The following is a 21,858-nucleotide window of genomic DNA, read 5'->3' on the forward strand; positions in this document are numbered from 1 at the left end:
ATATATTTTTATTATTTTAATTTAACATTTAGAATCTATTGTTTACTATTAATTTATTAAATATTAATAATTATTTTTTAATTTGTTGTAGAAATCATAATGGCAACGACTACTAGCTCTACTCCTCAACGGACTTTCAAAACTGACCCAAATTCACCTTTATGGAAATATGTCAAAATAATAGACCAAGTAAAAGGTGGTGGAACATTTTTATGGATATGCAACTTCTGTAGTACGAAAAAAACTAGCTCCTACAGTCGTGTCAAAGCCCATTTTTGTGCCATTCCCCAACAAGGAATCAAACCATGTCTAGGAAAGGATGGAAATGGGATGTCACCTCAAGAAATAGCAGGATATATTAGAGAGCAAGAGGAAGCAGATGCAAGAGTTGGTCATGCCTCAAACCATCCTTTGTTGACAGGAAGAGGAAGTAAATCAAAGAAACCCCCTACTTCTCCATCTTATAGTGATTTTCCTGATATCGTGGTAGAGAGCCACCCATTCTTGGACCCAATTAGTGAAGAACCTATTATTGTGAAGAGAAGCAAGGGACCATTAGAGAGAGCATTTAAGAATGATGCTAGAGAGATTGCAGATCAATCCGTTGGAAGATGTCTATATGCAAACGGTTTGTCATTTAATGTGGTACGATCACCATATTGGCAGGATATGTTGAGAAAGGTAAATGAGGCTCCACAAGGGTACACAGGGCCAGGTTATGAGAAAGTGCGTAGCACCTTACTAGCAAAGGAGGTAAAAAACATAGACAATGCATTGGGTCCCATTAGAAATTCATGGAAACAAACAGGGGTGTCCATCATTTCAGATGGATGGAAGGATACCAAAAATCGGCCATTAATTAATGTAATTGCAGTGTGCCCTAAAGGGGCAATGTTTCTGAAAGCTGTGGATTGTGAGGGACAGGTGAAGGATGCACAATTTATTGCTAACATCCTTATACAATGCATTCAGGATGTGGGACCTCAAAATGTTGTCCAAGTAATAACGGACAATGCAAAGAATTGTAGAGCTGCAGGTATGTTGATTGAGACACGGTTTGAACACATATTTTGGACACCTTGTGCTGTCCACTCTCTCAACCTCATGCTACAAAAGATAGGTAAGAAAATACATTGGATCAAACAAATTTATGTTGAGGTTGAAGAGATCCAAATGTTCATCACAAACCATAACATGTCACAGGCCATTTTCAGATCATTTTCACAGTTGGAGTTGCTAAAGGTAATTGAAACACTTCAATTTTTAAAATCTACATTTCACTTTGATGGTTACTTAATTTTTATTTTTTTATCATGTCTTCTTTGTATTCTAATTTTTATTTTTAATTTTTGAATAGGTTGCCGAGACTCGATTTGCATCCAACACAATCGTCTTGAGGCGACTTGTGAAGGTGCGGCAGCCACTTGCTAGCATGGTAATTAGTCAAAGTTGGTCCCTATGGAGGCAATCCAATACTGAAAGGGCAGCAAATGTAAAGCGCATGATCCTAGATGACACTTGGTGGGATCAAGTGGAATATCTTTTGAGTTTCACTGAGCCCATCATGAGTATGATCCGTTATACTGATATGGATCACCCATGTTTAGGAGAGGTATATGATGGCATTGACTCCATGATTGAGAAAATGAAAGCCATCATCAATGCAAAACAGCAAGATCCCGAAGAAACTTTCTTCAAAGAGGTTCAATCAATTTGTGTTGAGCGGTGGAACAAAATGACCACCCCCCTACATCTTCTTGCATTTGCATTGACTCCCAAATTTTATAGTGATGAAATGCTTGCTAAGCCATCAAGGGTACCACCATATAGAGATTCAGAAGTCAGTGAAGGGTGTAGGACAGCACTTACTAAACTCTTCCCAGATTCTGAAATGGAGGATTTAATGACAAGTGAGTTTGCTGATTTTGTAGCCTCCAATGGTCAAAGTGTTTCCGCTCTCCGTGACAAGTATAAAAAGGATTCTCATGCTTGGTGGTACCTCAATGGCCATACATCACCAAACCTTCAAACTCTTGCAATCAAAGTTTTATCGCAAGTAAGTTTCTTAATTTTTATTGCTCTCTAAATTTAGATTTTTTACTATTTTATAATTGTCACCCTCTCACTTTGTGTCAATTATTCAATAGGTTGCTAGTTCCTCTTCATCTGAGCGAAATTGGAGCACATACTCCTTTATCCACTCAGTGAAACGCAACCGACTGGCAGCAAGTAAGGCGGAAGAGCTCGTTTATGTGCATTCAAACTTGCGCCTTCTTACTCATAAACAAAATGAGTATAAGGATGGGAGCACAAAGTTTTGGGATGTAGATCCAGAGCGAACTGATTTGGATTTTTCAGCTGCCACACAATCTTTACTTTCTGGGGAGTCTGATAGCCAATGTGCTGCTAGTGCAAGTGGCGGTGAGGCTGCATGTGGTTCCAGTACTCTACCTACATCATCTAATGTCAATGATGATGTTGATCTTGATCTTCCTAGTGACCCATATGATGCTATTGTTGATTATTAGTTGTGTTATTTTATTGTTGAACGGTTGAGCTAGTGAACAATGAATTCGATATCTATCATAACATTCAAAGTTTGACAAATGGATATTTCATATTAGATTAGACTTATAGTAAATTTGTAATTTTGTTATAGACTTATAGTTATATGAATATCAATATGAATCATATATGACAGTTCCAAGTTTTGTTTAGCATATGGATGATATGTGGGATTCTAAATTTAATTTTTGTTTCTACTTATTAGACTGTATATATGTATATATTTATGATTTTTACATTTTTTTGTATGGACGTACCCATACGTACCCAGGCCCCCCAAAAAAAAATTGCCGTACCAGCGTACCGTACCCACGTACCCATACCCGTGCCCGTACCCGTACCGGCAACTTAGATAATTATTAATAAATAATTAATATTATAATATTTTACAACCGATTTTTTTTTTTTTTAATTTAAAAAATTATTATAATAATCAGGGATCCGAATTTTTTTTTTTCAAATAATTGCTCTCAAAATTTAATAATAATATTTTTTTGAATTTTTATAAAAAAAATTAGTTTTTAATTGCCTTATAGCTGGAAACGGCTAGCCGTCCCCGGGATGGTCAACGGTCTCCGGGAAAAAGGTTGACCGTCCCCAAGTTTCCAGTACGGATTTTCAGGGACGGCTTGGAAACGTTTCCAGCTGTCTCCAAGTCCCCGAAACAGTTTCCGTTTCGGAGACAGATGCCTTGAGGCTGGAAACGCATTTCCAAGTAACACTGCTCAAATTCAGATCTGAGTCATTTTCTTGGTATTTGATTTGAGCTGGCTATGTGATTAACTTGGAAGGCATAATGAATACGTTGGTTGTCATTGAATGTCATGCTTCAATGTTTGAAATTTCAAAACCACAAGGTTCTATAAGCCTACATACTACAGACAAGGAGCATCATTATAAGAGAGTACAAAATGTGGTTTCATTCAATTTCAAGGTGCTTTAATCAAATGTCAAAGTTAAGAACTTTAAATTCATATTAACCAGACATACCATGTGATACTTTTCCCGTAATGGCAGTAGCAGATGTTCCTTCTTGCCCTGCATTGATTGCCACTCGAAAAATTATGCTTTTGACTAGCTAGGAAAATAACTTCACAAACCAGGAAAAAATCAATAGGGACAATCTAGATCATTACCCTCCAAGTTGACAGGGGTATAGACAAACACCATTCTGCGACCAACATCCTCTTCAGTCAAAGTATATTCTGCAGCTCCTCTTGACACAAGTATGAATTCTCTGCAGGAAAACGAATAAATCCTTAGGCTCTTTGAAGACAGAAACAGCAAGTAATGTCTACTTATAAATACGATCTTTTGTTCCCATCACTTTGTAAGGAAATTTTTATTATTAAAAGTAGAGAGCATTTGGCTTGCTAGCAATGTTACCTAAAGTTTCAAGGACGGGAAAGATGATGTGGAAAACGGTATAGAGGTGTGGGAAGACCCAACCAAATTTCAGAGGACATCAGCTAAAGGACCTATTCAGAATATATCAAATGAAAAAGGAATTTCAAATTAGTAAAACAATGATGTTTTTCTATGTTGCCGGTTCAGGTTTTGGCTTTGGATTTAAAGAGTTTTTCCCTGAGCTCTGTACAGCTGGATTTGGCCATAGTGCATTCATACATGTATAACCATAATCTGCATAAAAATTTACAGAATTGAGAACACGGCCATTTTTTTCAAATCTTATTTTAATCTGTTTTTAAATCATCCAGGTTTGCCAGGGTTTGCCCAGGGTACATACTGGCCACATTACCAGGCCTGCACATTCAGTCAGACATACCTGGGCCAAATGCACAGGACCAGGATGTGCTATGGGTGTACCAGGCTGAACCCATCACGGGAAGCAAACCTGGACCGGTTCAGTTTGGGTACATCCAGCGATAAGGAAGAACCCAGTAACAAAGATTTTTTTTATTTATGGTTTACTTAGAAATGAGCATAATGGAATCCCTAAATAATAAAGCCCGATTGTGTTAACATTATAAGCCTTGCTGATAAATCAAAATGACAGACAATTTCAGAACCATACATTTAAAATCTAGAAGAAAACCTTCCTTCTCTGCTGTTATCAATGTTTCCTCAGACCACTTGTTTGTTTCTGCTCCAAGCAAGAAAGTTTTTTTGGTTTGACCTTATATTAGAGTTTGGTTCCTCATATATATGTGAAAAGCACCATGTGGTCCATTACAGGCCTTCACATTCCTTTTGAAGAATTACATACTTCGTATTTTTGAATTATAATTGGGGCACACCTAGGAATCCCACCTGCTTGAGGGGCAGGCATGGGAGTTCCCACTTTGAGGACATCCCATACCATGTTGACATATGGTATGGCAGGGTACGCCCTTGAGCACCTTCATGTTCCAGGGGAATAAGGAATGTCAGGATGTATCTTGGCTGATATTGTTTAATACAACATTCACATTTGCAAATAATTAACTTGAACTAACAGTTAGAAATACTTGAGGATTACTTTCTGGAACCTTGCAATATTCTTTTATTATTCCATAGATTGAATGCCAATCATTCCCAAGTAAAGAAACACAGATTTTAAGATGTTTTGTGATCTTGTACAAGAGAAATAAGATAATATATTATGTAGGTCAATTCTACTACATGTAAAAGATGAGCTGACAGATAGTTATATGGGTGAGATGATAGATATAAAATGAGTGGGGATTCTTTTATGCATTTCTCAGAAGCTATGAAACTTGCAGCTCTTAGAGGCAAAGCATGGAAAACCCTAACACGTAACAAATAGTGTATTAATATTATACACTTAATCATCCTAGGACCTGCATATATTCACCCTCAAACATATGGCCAGACTCTAAGGAAGCACATTATTAGAATAACATCTCAAATTGGTTGAGAGCATAAATTGTACACAACATCCGTTGTGAAGCATTGAATAAAAGTACAGATACCAACTTGTCTATCCAAAGTCTTGGTTGGCCACACTTTTATTAATTTAACCACAAGGAATAAAACATATAATTGTTATTAAACTATACTTTCAAAAATGCACTATTTATCGACCAACCTGATGTTTAAAATAGCAGGTAATAGTTATAGCAAGATCTAACCTAGAAAACCATTTAAAAACTGTGATACCAATTTGTGAATGTTATATTGTTTGATCAAATAAAATAGCCAACAGAAATTAAGTTGTTAAAGCTACAAAAATTTATAACCATGCAAAGCTTAGTTGTAGGATATCTGTAGAACTAATTTAAGTTCAACAAGAATCCTAAATCATCTCTCAAAGCTTTCTCCCCAGTACAATAATTTAACATTTGACGTGATATTTACTGAAGACTTCAAGTTTATCTATTACAATGCATACGAGCTTTCTGCTCCAGATAAGACTACCTATACTTTCAAAAGCAACCACCAAATCAAATATAATTACCATAACACATACCCAGAGTCTTTATCTTCTCGTAGCCATTCAAACTTGCTTGGTCCTTCATTCCCTCCAAAGTATGTCCCAACACCTTTAATTGTCTTACCATCAACAAGATCTCCAACAACTTGCAGATTAGTGACAGAAGGAAAAGCTGTGACCAAAGAGGAGACGAAAATAGCATTAGTAGTATTACCTAAAGTTAATTTAGCATGGTATCATTTCAAAGGGTGCGCTACATAAACAACTAACATCCAAGAGTCCTTAGAAATAACAACTAAATAACTAAAATATTAGTTCTAAATTTCATGGCATAAAAACATTTGCCCAATGTAACTCAGTTGCAAATAATGACTTCGCAGCTAAGTTTCCAATGCATTAGTCCAAGAAGAATTACCTACTCATTAAAATAAGAACTAGTGACATCACAAAAGTAAGTAAAACTTGCAGCCAGCTTGACACTTGCCATGCAACCTAAAGCAATCACACTGACCAGACAGAAGCTTCAAGAACCCAGTAAACAATAAACAAATCCTTCACTTTGCTACTCAATTCTCCCTCCCCCTTACTCCATACAAAGATTCACTCTGTCAGGAGAAATATGAAGGACGTCAACTGGAAATCTACATTTACATATACCTGCTCTAACATAATCTGTCATGGCATACTGTGGCTCTCCTTTTGCACCTTCTTCAGTAACAGGTGTATACATAAACACAAGACTGGAATCAACATCATCCAAAGTCAATCGATATTCTTCTTCCTCAGCACCAACGATAACAACAGGACTGCTGTTCCATCTGCGTCTAAGCCAACTATCCAAAGAAACAATCGTCAATTAAATACTTAACCAAATAATAGGTCTGACAGTCAATGATGAAATTCATCCTCACCTGGCTACACCTTTACCCGGAGTTCCACCACACCATGCCACTTCAGCAAAGCCTCTAATCAAATTACCCTCAATAAGTTCACCCTCTACTCTCAAATTCAACACTTTTGGACATCCAGTCCCTGCAATAAATATTAAATAAGGTCGATCAACATCAGTAAATAGTGGATTGCATACATTGTTGTAATAAATAACTAAATAAGTCCTAGGTATAGTATGTAGCGTGGTCAAACATTGTTGAGAAATTTTAAGAAGCAAAAAGTATTGAAAAACAGCAGTAAACTAGGAAGCTGCATGCCAGCAAGATAGGTCTCTATTGTAGAGTGTAGCACAATAGAAATTTGGAAAACACATTTTACAGCTTATTGACAATAATGCAAATATTCCTAAAGCTTGTTCAAATCTCAAAGGTTAGAATACATACAATTTTATAATTATCACCTATAATAAGTGGTACTGATATTTGTGTACTATACTAGAAAAAATAATGAAAATGTATTGATGTTAATCACACCACATACACACTTTGTTTCTTTTTAGTATCTAATATAATGATAGACTTGCTTGTTGATACAAATTAAGATGTTATAAGAGCCATCATCAAGGAATCAATAGACAGCCTGTTGTGTATATAAGTTAAGTCAGATCAATGTTTCCTAGGGATTAATCCACATGGTAAACCATAAATATGACATTCCAGGGGATAGGACAAATCATTTCCCTGTCGTCTCCTCAAGTGCCACCCCCAAAGGAGCAGTCCTCAAGACGGCCCTGCAGTGCAAAGGAAGTCACTATTCTCCCTTTCAAGGAAGTTCATCTAGGATGGATTGCCACCCCTAAACGACCAAAGGATGTGCAAACATTCTTCAACCATCCCTGGGATGATAGAGCATCCCCACAGCAAGTTAAAAAACCAAAATGCTAAACCTAATCTAAAAGAGGCAACCATCCCTATGATGATAGGGCATCCCCACAGCAATTTAAAAAACAAAAATGTTAAACCTAAACTAAAAGGGGGGAAAAGGGAGGCCCCCAAGGTCCCCCACCCTAAAAAACTATAAAATTACTTTGCCCATCCTCATTTCAAATCACCAACAGCAAGTTGCAAGTGCGAGAGGAAAAGGTGGAGGTATGTTTCATTTCTTATTTTCATTTTCAATGCAAGCTCAAATTAGAATATAGATAACTACTTTGGGGGCTTTAGGGTTTCCATGAACATTAAATAAAACTAAAAGCTAATATATAGCTGTTTTTTATTGATTTATGATTTTCATTTCTTATCCTTATAAGTTGATCTATAAACTCTTAAACTTAGAATTTATAAACCAAGAATCATTACTAGCATTCTATGCTACTTGAAATTCAAATGATAGGTCTTAATAATTTAGAGAGAGAGGAAAAGAAGAATTATCAACATATTTATCTTGGAAACCCTCTGAAGAGAGTAAAACCAAAGTGTGGTAGTGGCAATTGGCTACTACCTATATTATATAGTAAATCAGTATATAATAGAGTTATTCAATTAACATAGATACAATATGCCCCTTCTTGAAGACCTTGACTATGGATGTAATCTGCCCTTAGCTCCGTTAGCTGCATACCTCCTTTGCTTGCCTATGCTTCTTTGTTCCTTCTCTTTTACCTCTCATCTCCCTTTTCAGAAGTATAACACACAATTGTTCCCTTCTACAAGAAGGCACAGAATACAATTGTTCTGATGTTGCCTTTTCATAACAAGTACAATTACATATTTATAAATTTATATGCACAACAGAGTTCTCTCAGACTTAAGTAGTATTCTCAACAAAGGAAGCCAAAACAGTAACTGTTCAGCTCAGTTTCCAAATTCTAGCACCTATACTATTGGTGGATCCTTCTGCAAACACAGTACCATCCAAGATGCTTTGGCAACAGCTGTAAAGTTTCTATGTTATCCAATTTTACAACAATGTCAAACACCTATCCACAAAATTTATGTCTTTGTATTATAATTTTTATGATCCATATGGATCACAACTCCCTTGTTAAAGGAGCTTTTGGTCCCACAAAAGTTTGCATTCAGGATATGGCAAGATTCACACCATTTGTGAGATCTTTGTGTGTCAATCAAATGCCAATACAAATGATGGCACTCACCCTTCTTTCCTTTTGACAAATCCAGCAATCACCTTTGTGCAGCTCCACAATTCTCAAGGGTTCACAATCTATTATGATTCCAAATTGATCCATAAACTCTTAAACTTAGAATTTACAAACCAAGAATTATTACTAACATACTATACTGCTTGAAATTCAAAGAATAATTGTTAATAATTTAGTGCAAGAGGAAGAGGACAATTATGATCACCAGATTTATCCTAGAAACCCTCTGAAGAGAGAAAGAGAGAACAAAGAAAGCAACATAATAATGTCTATGGATGACCAAAAGTAGGTCAATAGGACTCCAGAGTAAACAAGTTTACAACAGAAAGTTGTAGGAAAAGAAGCCTAGAAAAGCCCCACAAAGAGGAAGAACAAAAACAAAGAAATATGAAACAAGGGACAACCCATACAAGTGGTCAAGAACAAAACCAAACTGTGGTAATGGCCATTGCCTACTACCTATATTATGCAGCAAATCAGCGTATAATGAGCTATGCAATTGATATTGATAGAATCTACCTCTTGTTCCATTTGTTCAAGACCTTAGCTGTGGATGCAATCTGCTCCTTGCTCCATTAGCTACATATCTCCCTTGTTTGCATATGCTTCTATGTTCCTTTCCTTTCATCTCTGGTCTCTCCTTTTGGAAATACAACAGACAATCATTCTCCTAAATTATGGAGGAAGTTACAACATATAATCACTTAACTACGTATGTGAATATTATTTAGACATAGCGGATCAAAATATGAACCGACTCGGTGGCAAAAAATAAAGAATTTTGCCAAGCACAACAAACAACTGTCCTCTTGTTGCCTTTTTACAACCAACACAATCACATATTGGAAGTGTCTCAGAGTTCTCTTGGGCCCAAGAAGAAGATATGTTGACAAAGCAAGCCAAAACAGTGACAATTTGGCATAGATTCCAAGTCCTGACGTTTGTTCTATTAATGGACACTTCTGCAAATGCAGTACTGTCCAAATTCATCCACAATCATGGTACAATCTCTGTGTTTTCCAACTCTGAGACACTTCCAAACACTTGTCCATAAAATCCATGTCTTTGCATTATAATTTTTGTGATCCATTTGGATCATAAGTTTAGGATTTCTATTTCAAAAGTTCAAAGTTGAAAGGTGAAACTAGATTGAGGTTTGTTAATTTTCAATAATTATTAAATTAAATAAACCATGTTACACCAAGTTTCAAGGACGATGATAGCAAGAAACGAAGGGATGCATTTTTGGTATAGTGGGGGACAGGAAGCCTTTTGTGAGGAAAACAATTTTAAAAATAGAAAAAAGAAATTTAAATATAGGAAATTTCAATTACTCATATATAAGGTATCCATCATATACATTATAGAACCATTTTGTGAGACATTAGTGTTGTTTGTAACTAGTTCGAAAATTAATTATAAAGCAAAAATCAAATTGCCCAAGGCAACATTTGATTGTTCGCTAAATAGGGTTGGGCCTGCCCTTACTTGTATCCACACCCAAAGGTAGCGTGGGCATTCAAACTAACACTGGCGCCAAATTCAATATAGGGCCGACCCTATATGATATAAGGTGGAAGCATTCATATATATATATATATATATATATATATATATATATATATATTAGCGTGGGAAATCAAATTTGAAGTTGGCACCAATTACTTATTGGGCTGACCCAATAAGTCAGCAAGCACCATATATATATGGTGTCATTTGGAGTGCATAAAACAAGTTTTTCAAGCAAATAATTCTGCTCCAAAAGATTGATGCGAACTCTACCTTTGCCCTATGGTGCGAAATTCTCCAGTCGTGCAGTACGAACCTTCTCAGCTATTATGTGCAATCAGTATATCAGTATATGAAGAATCTGAGTCAACTTGATGTGAACTATCTCTGCTGTTAGGAGCAAACCGTGCCTGAAGAATCTGATCCATTGTATGTGAAGAACTGATGCTATATAGACTAAAGGCAAATCCCATTCATGGACATAATTCTAGATGCAAATACCTCCATTAAAGAGTGCAGACTTCATCATCAAAAGGTGCAGACCTGTGTACTTCATATTGATATTGAAGACAGGTTATCAAAGCTCTGAGACATCATATCAGACCTGGAGCAGATCTAAAGAAGAAGGCTGTTTATATCTGATTTGGTGCAGTCTTGGTCAAGCTTGTGTGCTGACCTAGTTATCAGATTAGAACAAACAGATTGCTGTTTGTTCATCATCATTAGCATTAAGGGGATAAGTATTGTAATCTATCCAATTGGTAACAATCAGATCTGAGGATCATTCCTTGCTGGGTTTTCCTCCGAAAGGGAGGTTTCCCAGGGTAACTCGTGTTTTGTGTTATATTGTTTATGCATTTCATTTAGACTATGTTTGTTTAATTGTTCAGCTAACCTTCATGTTAATATAAGTTGTCAAAGATACAATTCTGTTTTTTGTTCTTACTGTTAATCTGAAACCTAAAATCCAACAATTAGAGCTGAATAGAGAATTCAGAAGCTGACACAAATTAACGAACTTTCAATATCTAATCATTTCAACTTGAGTTTTCATTACCAATGCATATACATAATACAACAAAATGAAAAGGTCAAAAGGCTACAAGTACAAAATGACAAAATGTAGACAATCTAAGATTAATACTGTTATACCTCTACCTCATCCTCGCTTAAATCAAAATTAGACTCTAAATCATAGATCGCTGTTTTGGAGTTGATTTCCATCATCCACCTTGAGCACCACACTTTGGGAGGTCATTATATTTTTCTATTGGCAGATTTCAGAACTAGTTGTTGTTTGAAAACATTATTTGCATGATTTGAGGCTGCCTTACCTTTCCTAGATAAGCAAAACAGTATTTTATTGAGGGCGACCACCATTGGAAACAGTATTAACCATTTTGAGAGGCAATTTTCATAGTTTTGAAGGGCAAATTATATTGGATGGAAGTGATCAACACTCTATAACATTTTTAACCACTTATTTTGGACGATCTGCCCTTTGGACAACCTTTTGGAGGCAGATCTGCAGGTGGGAAGCCTTTTGAGGCTAGCACAGCACTTTAAACCCTTTCCTAGATGCCAACATTCATTTCTAGCCTTGCTGCAGTCATCTAGGGTGTTGTACCAGCATTTTGGAGGGTTGCATCAGTCATTTAAGGTGTTGTACCAATCATTAGAGGGTTATATTAGACATTTGTAGTGTTGTATCTTACTTTGGGAGTGTTGGAAAATCATTTGGAGTGCCCTACCAGCAGCAATTTTGCATAAGTCTCATCATTTGATTACTTGTGAGTTGATTTGGGAAAGTTGTAATTCTGAAACTTGTTTCCACATTGTATATTAGAATTGCAATCATTTTTACATATTGAAATTAAATAAAATCAGTGTTCTTGCTGCTGCCATAATTATCCAAATCATATCTGAATGTATCTTAGGGTTATTTAAGGATTTTTGTTAAGTTTTCAGCTTCGTAGTTGTAATCAGCATTTATATTACAAGTTCAGTTGCTGTTCCAGTTGTGTTGTATCAGAAAAATAAAACAAAAAATACAAAAAATATCAGAAAATATCAAAATTTATAAAAAGAAGGTACATTAAAATATATCAGTTGAAAAGCTGAGAATAACCTTTGCAATATCTCATCTCTTGTTAATACTGTAAGTACACTAGGCCAAATGCACAAAGCCTGACTGAGAATTTATATTTGAATAGATTTTGTAAACCTATTTTTGAATTTTTATGCGTTTAGTCTAATATAGGAAGCAATTATCATTATCCTTGTGAACTAATCTATGCTAATCAAAATTCCAAATCATCACAATTAATAACATACTACTTTTTACCATCTCTTGTCATTTTGTGTTTATGAGTCTTACTGATTGTAACGTCCCCGTTTTCATGAGCATCAGAGTTCGATGGATTAGCCTATTATTTGGACTCTCATAGGCTAACATTCGGGATAGAGAGTCTCAGTGGCAGTTCCACTTCTTCAATTCAGTCTTGGTTTCAGTTCCAAGGCCTTTGCAGTCAGTGTATGGGCTTGGTTGAGGGACTTACTACTTATTGTAAGTCAATCTGGCAATTGTGATATTTTTAGTTAGGGCACCTAGACACATGGGAGTTATTCAGTGTTGACCTCAGCTTCTGATGGCACCTCAAAAGACTGAATATTGAGGGAGATATTAATATTTTAGTGGTTAAGTTATTTAATTAACTTATAAAGATATTATAAAGTCATAAAGTGACTTTACTAAAATTATAAGCCACTTAAATATTATAAAAGGTGACTTTATAAAAAATTAAAAGGTCACTTTAAATATTAAAAGTGATTTTAAATCACTTAAATGAAAAAGTGCGTTCAAGATGAATTTGAACTATTGAAAAGTGATTTAAATACATTTAATGTATTTAAATTTGCATTTGGGCGTACTTTTTGAGAACTAGCCATTTGGGGGTTATATGGGAATTGAAGGCAATTCAAACTCATATTATTGATTATTTGACATTGCTTGATTTTTTCTCTATGGATTGTCTGAGACAAGGGTTTCAGAGGGTTTGCTATTGAAGAATGTGTATTCTTCGTGGATCTGTGATTCTGAGGCTGTGAAAGATCAGCTAAATTATTGCAAACTGAGAGGGCTTCATTTAAAAGTCTTTATGTGCTTCATCAAAGGTTAATTTATTCAGTTATTTATAGATTTTGAATAAGAAGAGGGGCATTCAAGTTTAGACGTCCCATTTGCAGCATTTTGAATTCAATAAAAGCAGTCGTACACTTCTCCTTTTCTGGCCGTACACTTTCAGCTTGCCACATGGGGATTCCAAGAAGGACGATTTGGCTGGAGGCTGAAACGCCTCCCTAATTTGTATTCTGAGTGCACAGTTCCCAACGCCAAGCCTATTCAGGCTATTCCGTCAACTTTCTGGCTCGGAGAAATCACATTCTGGACTTGTACACCAATTTTGGTCAGTTTCCCAGTTTTGGTTGGCAAACACCAGACTTCTTCATTTAAAATAAGCTAAGGACCTACGGGTATACAATTAGCAGTAGAATTTATTGTAGTAGTTATCTTATTCATAATATAGTTTCAATTGCTCTCAATTTTATTTCTATTTGGTTCTATGTGCAATTCTTGCCTAGCACATGTGTTATTTTTTGCTTTAAAATTGTTCAAAAACCTTGAAAATCCAAAAACACATCAGCAATAGTATTTCAGGAGAGTTAGAACCAGCAGGGTTCTTACACTGATGTATACTCATCTTGGATTACTTGACCAGTTAGAAAGTTGACATATTTAATAATCAATTCTGCCTGTAGTTGAGTGTAAACTTGGCAGCCTAAGTATAACATTAGACTAGCTTTATGGATCTGCTTTTAGCAAACCACCATTAGAATTGATTGTTCACATTAAGCTTGAGTTATCCTGTCAAATGGAATAGACACGCTTACCATGTTTACAAGAAAGAAGACAGCAGAAGGTGAGAACAGATGACACATTTCTTTCACCAAAGCAATTCTTTTCTGAGATATTGTAGTCATTACATCTGTTTTAAACTTTTACTTTTGCACTATTTGTATATGCAATGCAGTACGCACTATCTGAAATAAAGAATCTCTTCATCACATGTTTTGAAAAAGAAGTGAAAATTGAGAAATTGCAAAAACTTGTGTAACTATATAAGTCTCAACAATCATTTAATAAGTGTTTCACTGGCAAAAATGGCAAACACCAACCAGTAGCAATTGCTGAAGACACAGCAAAAATGGGTCGATACTCAGTCCCCCTCAAAACTGGAGTGCACTCCACCTTCAAGAATTTATCAATCTCATCGTGTTTTGGCCAATAAACCTAGTAAGATTAAGAAAATGTACAAACATATAAGCCTGGGTAATGTTTTGTAAGTTTTCCCACTTCAGGTATAAACACCAAACAAATGTTCCAAAAAATTATAGCAATGAGTTACTTTTTCTTACCTCAGTCACTGCACCTTCAATAATCTCAAAATTTGTTGGTGTCTTGTCTCCAATAAACCACTGATATTTTAGAACCAATTCAGTTTCATCATATATGCTCCGATCTTTCATAAAAACAAAATGGCAGCTACAGGCATCCTCCTCAAACGGCTGATCAATTGAAGCTTTCTTGAGCACATGCCCTGGTGGTAAGTGATCTCTCCATTGATCAACGAGAAACTGCATAGTTGAATCTGTTGAAAAAAATACTATTAAACTAGAGACTGCAAACATTGTAGATAGAAAAATAGATTTGAAAGCAATTGAAGCTATGCAACAGCTATTAAAGTACAAGACATTCTCAGATCTCATGAAACAGAGTCTATGGAGATGTGAAAATAGAAAACCCCAGCCAAGAATATATTCTATAGCAGAGATACCACTTTATACTGGCCATTATCTTCAGAAAAAATTCTGTAATTGGACACAGTTATCACAAGACATTAGAAGACATCTGTGACACAGTCCAAAGCAGAACTGGCATAGATGAATTTCAGACAGATCAACAGTTATCTTGCAACTTTAAATATAGCCCTCACTACAGTGGAACAAGACATTCCGAGACAGCGTGCACAAGCCACAACCAATTGTTTATAATTATTTGATTGCAAAGGAACGCAGCAAGCTGAGAGACTCTGGAAATGATGATAATCAACTAATACAGAACAAACAGAAGCATGTTTCTGGAGCTTGCAGAAAAGGACTTTAATCCACAGGTCTCTACTCATATTTTGACCACTGTCTTAAACATTTCAGTTTTCTATGAGCATCAGTAGAAGTATATCAGTCCCCGCTGAGAATTGGTGAAATACTGATGCTTGAAAATACATTGTAATTTGTTCTATTAGTCTAAGAAATAATCCTGTTCACGGGATACTGAATAAATTTCCAGAAATAGCAGAAAAGAATATTCTGCAGTTGGTACACAATGTTTCCTATTAAAATGGTTGACTTTAAAACAACTGGTAAGGAAGATGATTTTACAAAATCTAAAAAGCAGACTTGGCAACAATACTAAAGCATGCAAAATGTTATGACCTAACTTTAACCAGGTGGCTAAACTTTTAGCATTTTTCAGATCATAAAATATCCCAAAACAATAGCTCAATATTTTGTACAAAGCTTATTTGAATTTAGTATTAAAGTACAATTATTGATATAAGAACTTCCAGTCTTTAAAGTTTCCCACGATTTTCAAGGTTTAAATGCATAAAACAAGTTTCACAATTTGTTTGAAGGGATGAATAGCACTGCAAAAGTTCAGCTGCAACATCCAATTGCTAGAAGGCATAAAAACCCTGTCAAGATCATTAAATATTTAAGAAGCCTCTTTCAACTAAGATAGAAATGGTGAACTTTTAGGAAGCTCATTTACCTTGAGGAATATAACCCCACATATGATCATCAGAAAAAGGCCTATAGATGGGCAAAACCAAGCAAATATTCCTTGCAGAGCAAAGAATCTCATAGCTCAATAAAGGACTAACTCACATCGTCTTCTATGTGGAATGAATAGATGGAAGAGGCCAAAAGAAGAATGGGAAGAGAGAGTTTGTGTCTTTTGCACAGATGGGGGATTTGAATCAGAAAAACGCTTTATTTTAGCGTGTGAAGCTTACAATGACATCCAGACCAGTTACACAAGTACTTTTAGTAGTAGCTTCCTTACAAGATTTGTTAAAAGAGAAGACAATTGAGAAATCAGGAAAGTTCATCATCAAACTAAATAGCAAAAAATAAGCACTTTAAAAAGCCAATATGGCAATCTTCTGCCCCATAGGCTAACCTCGGCCTTGTGGGCATTAAAAATCTTCTATTCTATTCTTACTAGCAATAGCACCATTAGGTGCTAGGAAAATGCTAATAATTTGAAGTTGCTGAGAATAAGGTCTTGCACCTAGTAAAGGTCTTGTACCAAATGTATTCGCTAGTTCCTAGTAGGGGAGTTATTCAAATGACTTTAAGTTTACTTAGGTCTTAGGTATTGTTTCTAGAAGTCTCACTTGTCAAGATAAGACACATCATATCATAGCTTTATGACCTTTATTTAATTCTAGTTACCTAGGTCATCTAATATTTGATTGATATAGTTTTCTTATTGTCATAGGATTAAGACATATGTCACAATCCCATCTAATCATACCTCTCTAAGAAAGGCCTCTCATTATATATTATATTCAACCATTATTCAATCTTGCATTATTGAAGCAAGCTACACTTGCCATTCTTTCTTGTGGAAGTTATTTTGGTCTTGCAGGGTTTCTAGGGGTGTTAAGGAGTCACCAATCAACTCCTACATGGTATCAAAGCTCTAGTGTTGCAGATTCCTTCCCAAATTCGAGGGACATGTTATGGCTTGAAGAATTTGCTAGGTGCATTTTGGGGTTTCAAGGAGGTCATAGTTGAATCTAGGGCACCAAATAAAGTCAATTTTGCCTTTCCTTTCCTTTCATCAAATTTTGTTATTTCTTGTCTGATCTTAAAGGGCAAGGGTTTCAGTAGCCAAATCCAAGAGAGAGCTGAATTTTCAAGGCACTTTGCGCCAATTCTGACACTGACATTGTGTTCAGAAGGCCCAAAAACTATAGATTGATTGTCAAATCGTCGAAATCCAACACTTTTATCAGGGGGACGCAGAGGTTTTCTCATAGTCCATCAAAACCTGTACGACTGTACGTATCCATACGCAATCGTATTGTATGGATTGGTCGAAATTGGCAACAAAAAAAACTCCTGTGTAGAATATTTATGAGGATTTCGACATCAAAAAGATATATTCAACTTTTTCTGGCATCACTTCTGCAATTTTTGGCGACATTGGTGTGTCACTCTTGTGTAGAATATTTATGAGTATTTCAACATCAACAAAGCATATTCAACTTTTTCTGGCATCACTTCTGCAATTTTTAGCAACATTGTTGCATCAATCATACTCTCTATGCTGTATGGTACTCCAATTGGTCAGTTCGTATGCAGTTGGTCAATGGCTTTATAAATATTTGAGTACAAATCAACAATAATATTAATTAAAAATTATTAGTGGCTTGGTCACATGGGCGAGGATTTATCGCCCGAGTGCTTTTATCCTATGTCGCAAGGTCTACATAATAACCACAATCTTTGCAAGGGGGCTAAGCCCCGACAACGCGGGAACAAACAACCCTGCCTGCCAACAACCACTGTTGCGGAGGCAGTGCTTATTTTTTTGCCCGAGCACCCTACGGTCATATGAATAACCAAGGGCCGAAAAATTTTAGCACTCAAGAGCTTGTGTTGACCCCCCATGTGCCTATAAGGGGGTGGGTAAGTGGGGGTGTTCTTTTCTTCATAACTTAGGTACAATATTAATTTTTTGAAAACAAGATATTATCAAAAAGTTGGTTTCGTCTACTTTCTATTTGTGCAAGTCATTTTTCAAAAAAAATTGTTTGCTAGAATTTGTTGTTTTTTAAAGTCAAATCTTCATTTTCCCAAGGTCATGTTTTTTTGCTACGATCTCTAATTTTCACGATGCTTGCGACATTGGAATATATTGAGGAGTTTGTTCAAACCATCCATGCACATTTTCCAAATTCCATCCCAAGTATATATTTGATTCAGTTTTGCTACATTTGCATCCTGGTGGATTATTTGGACATATTGACAATTGGATAGGTGTTTCTTTGATCTAATCACTTCATTTTCAATATACATCATATTGAGGTTTCTATTTATGTTGAGGGTATTTGTTTTTGTAATTATTTGAAAATCTTAAGAAGTGAATCTGTATAAGGGATGCAATGTAAATTTTGTGGGAGTAATCAACATGGGCATGAACGGTGTCCCAATGTCTCACATTATGATATTCAACTCTTGTTTGAGAGTGCAATTGGTCCATCATATGACACCACATTAGAACCTCAAGTTGCGATAATCCTATGATACCAATACAACAAAAATGAACCATGGCTCTCATAGCACACAAATATTTTATGGGTGCAGTTGTGATGTCACTAGCACCCTCCTTTGCGTAACTCATGGTGGGCAAGTTGGTGACCGACATGGGAGTTGGTTACACACTCATTATTGCTCCTATCTACACAGCCAAGGTGGCCCTTGCACCCTATGACGATTTTGAGTTTCCAACAAATACAAGACAAAAATGGCATTTGGATGTCCAAAATACATCATGGGCTCCCCAAGTCCATTAGGGCCAAATGCATGATACCACAGTGGAACCATGACCAAACCCAAATCCAGACAACAAACTAAATTCGGACTGGCCTGAGACCTAGTGCGGATCGATAACATAGTTTTTACATATATAGTTATTAATTAAGTTTTTGCCCACCCAACTCTTTACCATGATGTCCATTATCCAGCCTATGGCAAACGGTATGCACTAAAGATCTTTATTCTCAAAACCCATCATGACAACCCAGATTGAACTTAACTAAGGTGAAATAATCATTAAAAAACATTGGCAAGTCAAACAATTCATAACCTTAGGGCTGTTACTAATTGATATAACCTAGGGAAGAGATTACCAACCAAAGAATGTAGATTACAATGTTGGAGATGTAAATAATAGAGAAAATAATAAAATTAAATCAAACTAGTCACAAGTTGCCTTGAGCCATTTCAAACCTTATTACATTTATCTCACAAATCTTCATAAACAAAAAATTATTTTAATATTCAAGGTGACAAAAATGCTGAAGTCGTCACTAGGAGTCTAGGACCATCAAGCAGCTACATCTAGGGTGTATTTGAAAAGCAATTGAACCTAACATCGGAGTTCCCAATTTGCTAAAGCTCACTATAAGTATGATTTCACATTCAGCGAAAGATATGACTCCACTGCGAACAAGTACAAGATCAGTTTCCATCAATTTTTACTCGGTAAGAAAAAAAAATTAACAAGAACAAATAAGATAAGAAACAAACTCATATTGAAGCTTGAACCTCATTATTAATTTATTGAAGGGTATGCCAATAAGAAAAGAATGGAAGCAATATTAGCGCTCTTCATCGATAGACCGTGAAACACATACTCATAGGGCCACATGGTCTACTTGCCATCTAGGAGCTTTGACCCTTGAATAAGCAAGCTCCATGTATTGGTATCTTCAAATGAACTTTAACAATTGAGTACCCTTTTCACAATCATAGAAAAACATAAGTGCAATAAACTTAACATGACATGTCCCTGTACCACCTACCCACAAGTCAAGGAACAAAGATAGATATGTAGATTACCTACCCACAGAAACGAGTAACAAACAACACTTAGAGCATTCTACATCAAACAGACCTTCCTGCCTGTTGTGACCATTTCACACATCGCCCCATTGCAAATGGGGACCCCCTCTTTTTTGCTCGTTTTTGCTCGCCTTTCGCTTCGTTTTTTTTAGGATTTTGTTAGTCAGTCAGTTGTCTGGATTTAGGGTCTAGCCTTAGGGTTTTAATTAACGTCTTTTCAAGCCAGAATCCAGTCAGTTTTGAGAGCTTTTGAGCTTCCTTTCGTTGAATGCAAATTTTGAATGCTATGATTTCGCCAAGATGGTCCGTTTTCAATTGGAATTTTGAATGCAGAGCTTAAATTTGTCTAAGTGTTGAGGGTGAGATGTGAATTTTTGTCCAATTGACTAATTTTGACCAAATTTTGACTTTTTTGATTTTTGATCCTGGGCATTGAAAATGATTTGTTTTCGCCTTGTGAAGTGATAAAGTGTGTAAAATCATGTTATTTTGGCCTGTAGGAGCAAAATCGCTCCTGTCCCTCAGTGAAGGACAGGAGCTCGTTTTCAAATATCTTACTATTCCTGCAGGGTCAAGATGAATTTCGAGTTGGAAATGATGAAGAAAGGCGTGATCTTTCCATTGAATATAAATTGAATATTTTCACAAACACAGAAATACCTCCAGGAAAAGGATCGCTCTTGTCCCTCTCCAAGGGACTAGAGCGATGTTCTTCATAGGGCGAGATTCAGGCGAGGATCAAGTCAAGTTCATGTTTGAGGGCAAGGAAGACGGTGAAATGAAGCTATTGAAGACAAATTGAAGATTTTGAAACGTCAGTAAGGACCCTAAATGTTTAAGTTCACTCCTGTCCCTCAGGAAGGGACCAGAGCGATTTTTGTTACAGATGATTTTCTTGCCAAGTTTCAATCGATCTCAAGGCATAGATGAATGGAATGGAACATTGCGAATCCGTTGAATATAAATTTTGAAGATGACGAAGTGAAACAAGGCCCACAGAGCTAGAATCGCTCCTGTCCCTCTCCAAGGGACCAGGGCGATATGATGGTTATATTGCTTCTTATTCAAGTTCAAGACATTCCAAGACGAGGAACAAGGTGGCAAAGGCGTTTCAAGACATTTCGATCAAGCACAAGGTTACAGAGGTCGCCACGTTGAGGGAATTTGCACTAAGATTCCCAGTTCGCTCCTGTCCCTCAGGAAGGGACCAGAGCAAAAGTTGCATAAAGGCATAGATTTCAAAAGTTAAGCAAGTTTCAAGCGACCAAGGGGAATCAAGGGACTTTATTTCACGCGTTGAAGATAATTGCAAATTGATCAAAACAAGAACAAGCTCAAAATGTTGAACTTCGCTCCTGTCCCTCAGGAAGGGACCAGAGCGATATTGAATGCATTGGCCGATTCATGCAAAAATCACGTTAAGACAAGGCTTCACAAGGTCATACAAGGTTCAAGGCATCTTTTGAAAGTGATATATCAAAGTTTGGAACGTCCAAATGTTATCGATCAAGCTAAGGAGTTTATATCGCTCCTGTCCTTTGGCCAAGGACCAAAGCGATTTCATTAAAAACACTTATGCTCC

General features: G+C 36.2%; 1 protein-coding gene across 3 annotated transcripts in view; it reads right to left on the reverse strand.

The window, feature by feature from the left end:
• The window catches only part of LOC131032632 (187-kDa microtubule-associated protein AIR9), an 86,163-nt gene that overhangs the window by 41,624 nt on the left and 22,681 nt on the right, over positions 1-21,858 (reverse strand). For all 3 annotated transcript variants that reach the window (XM_057963648.2, XM_057963649.2, XM_057963650.2), the window contains 7 exons: positions 14,997-15,229; positions 14,757-14,871; positions 6,871-6,991; positions 6,617-6,792; positions 5,996-6,131; positions 3,702-3,802; positions 3,556-3,603 (listed from right to left, as the gene is read on the reverse strand). In XM_057963648.2, the coding sequence (XP_057819631.2) occupies positions 3,556-3,603; positions 3,702-3,802; positions 5,996-6,131; positions 6,617-6,792; positions 6,871-6,991; positions 14,757-14,871; positions 14,997-15,229 (930 nt within the window). The remainder of the gene's footprint in view (positions 1-3,555; positions 3,604-3,701; positions 3,803-5,995; positions 6,132-6,616; positions 6,793-6,870; positions 6,992-14,756; positions 14,872-14,996; positions 15,230-21,858) is intronic.

This window comes from Cryptomeria japonica, chromosome 11, assembly GCF_030272615.1.
Source record: "Cryptomeria japonica chromosome 11, Sugi_1.0, whole genome shotgun sequence".
Classification (NCBI taxonomy): domain Eukaryota; kingdom Viridiplantae; phylum Streptophyta; class Pinopsida; order Cupressales; family Cupressaceae; genus Cryptomeria; species Cryptomeria japonica.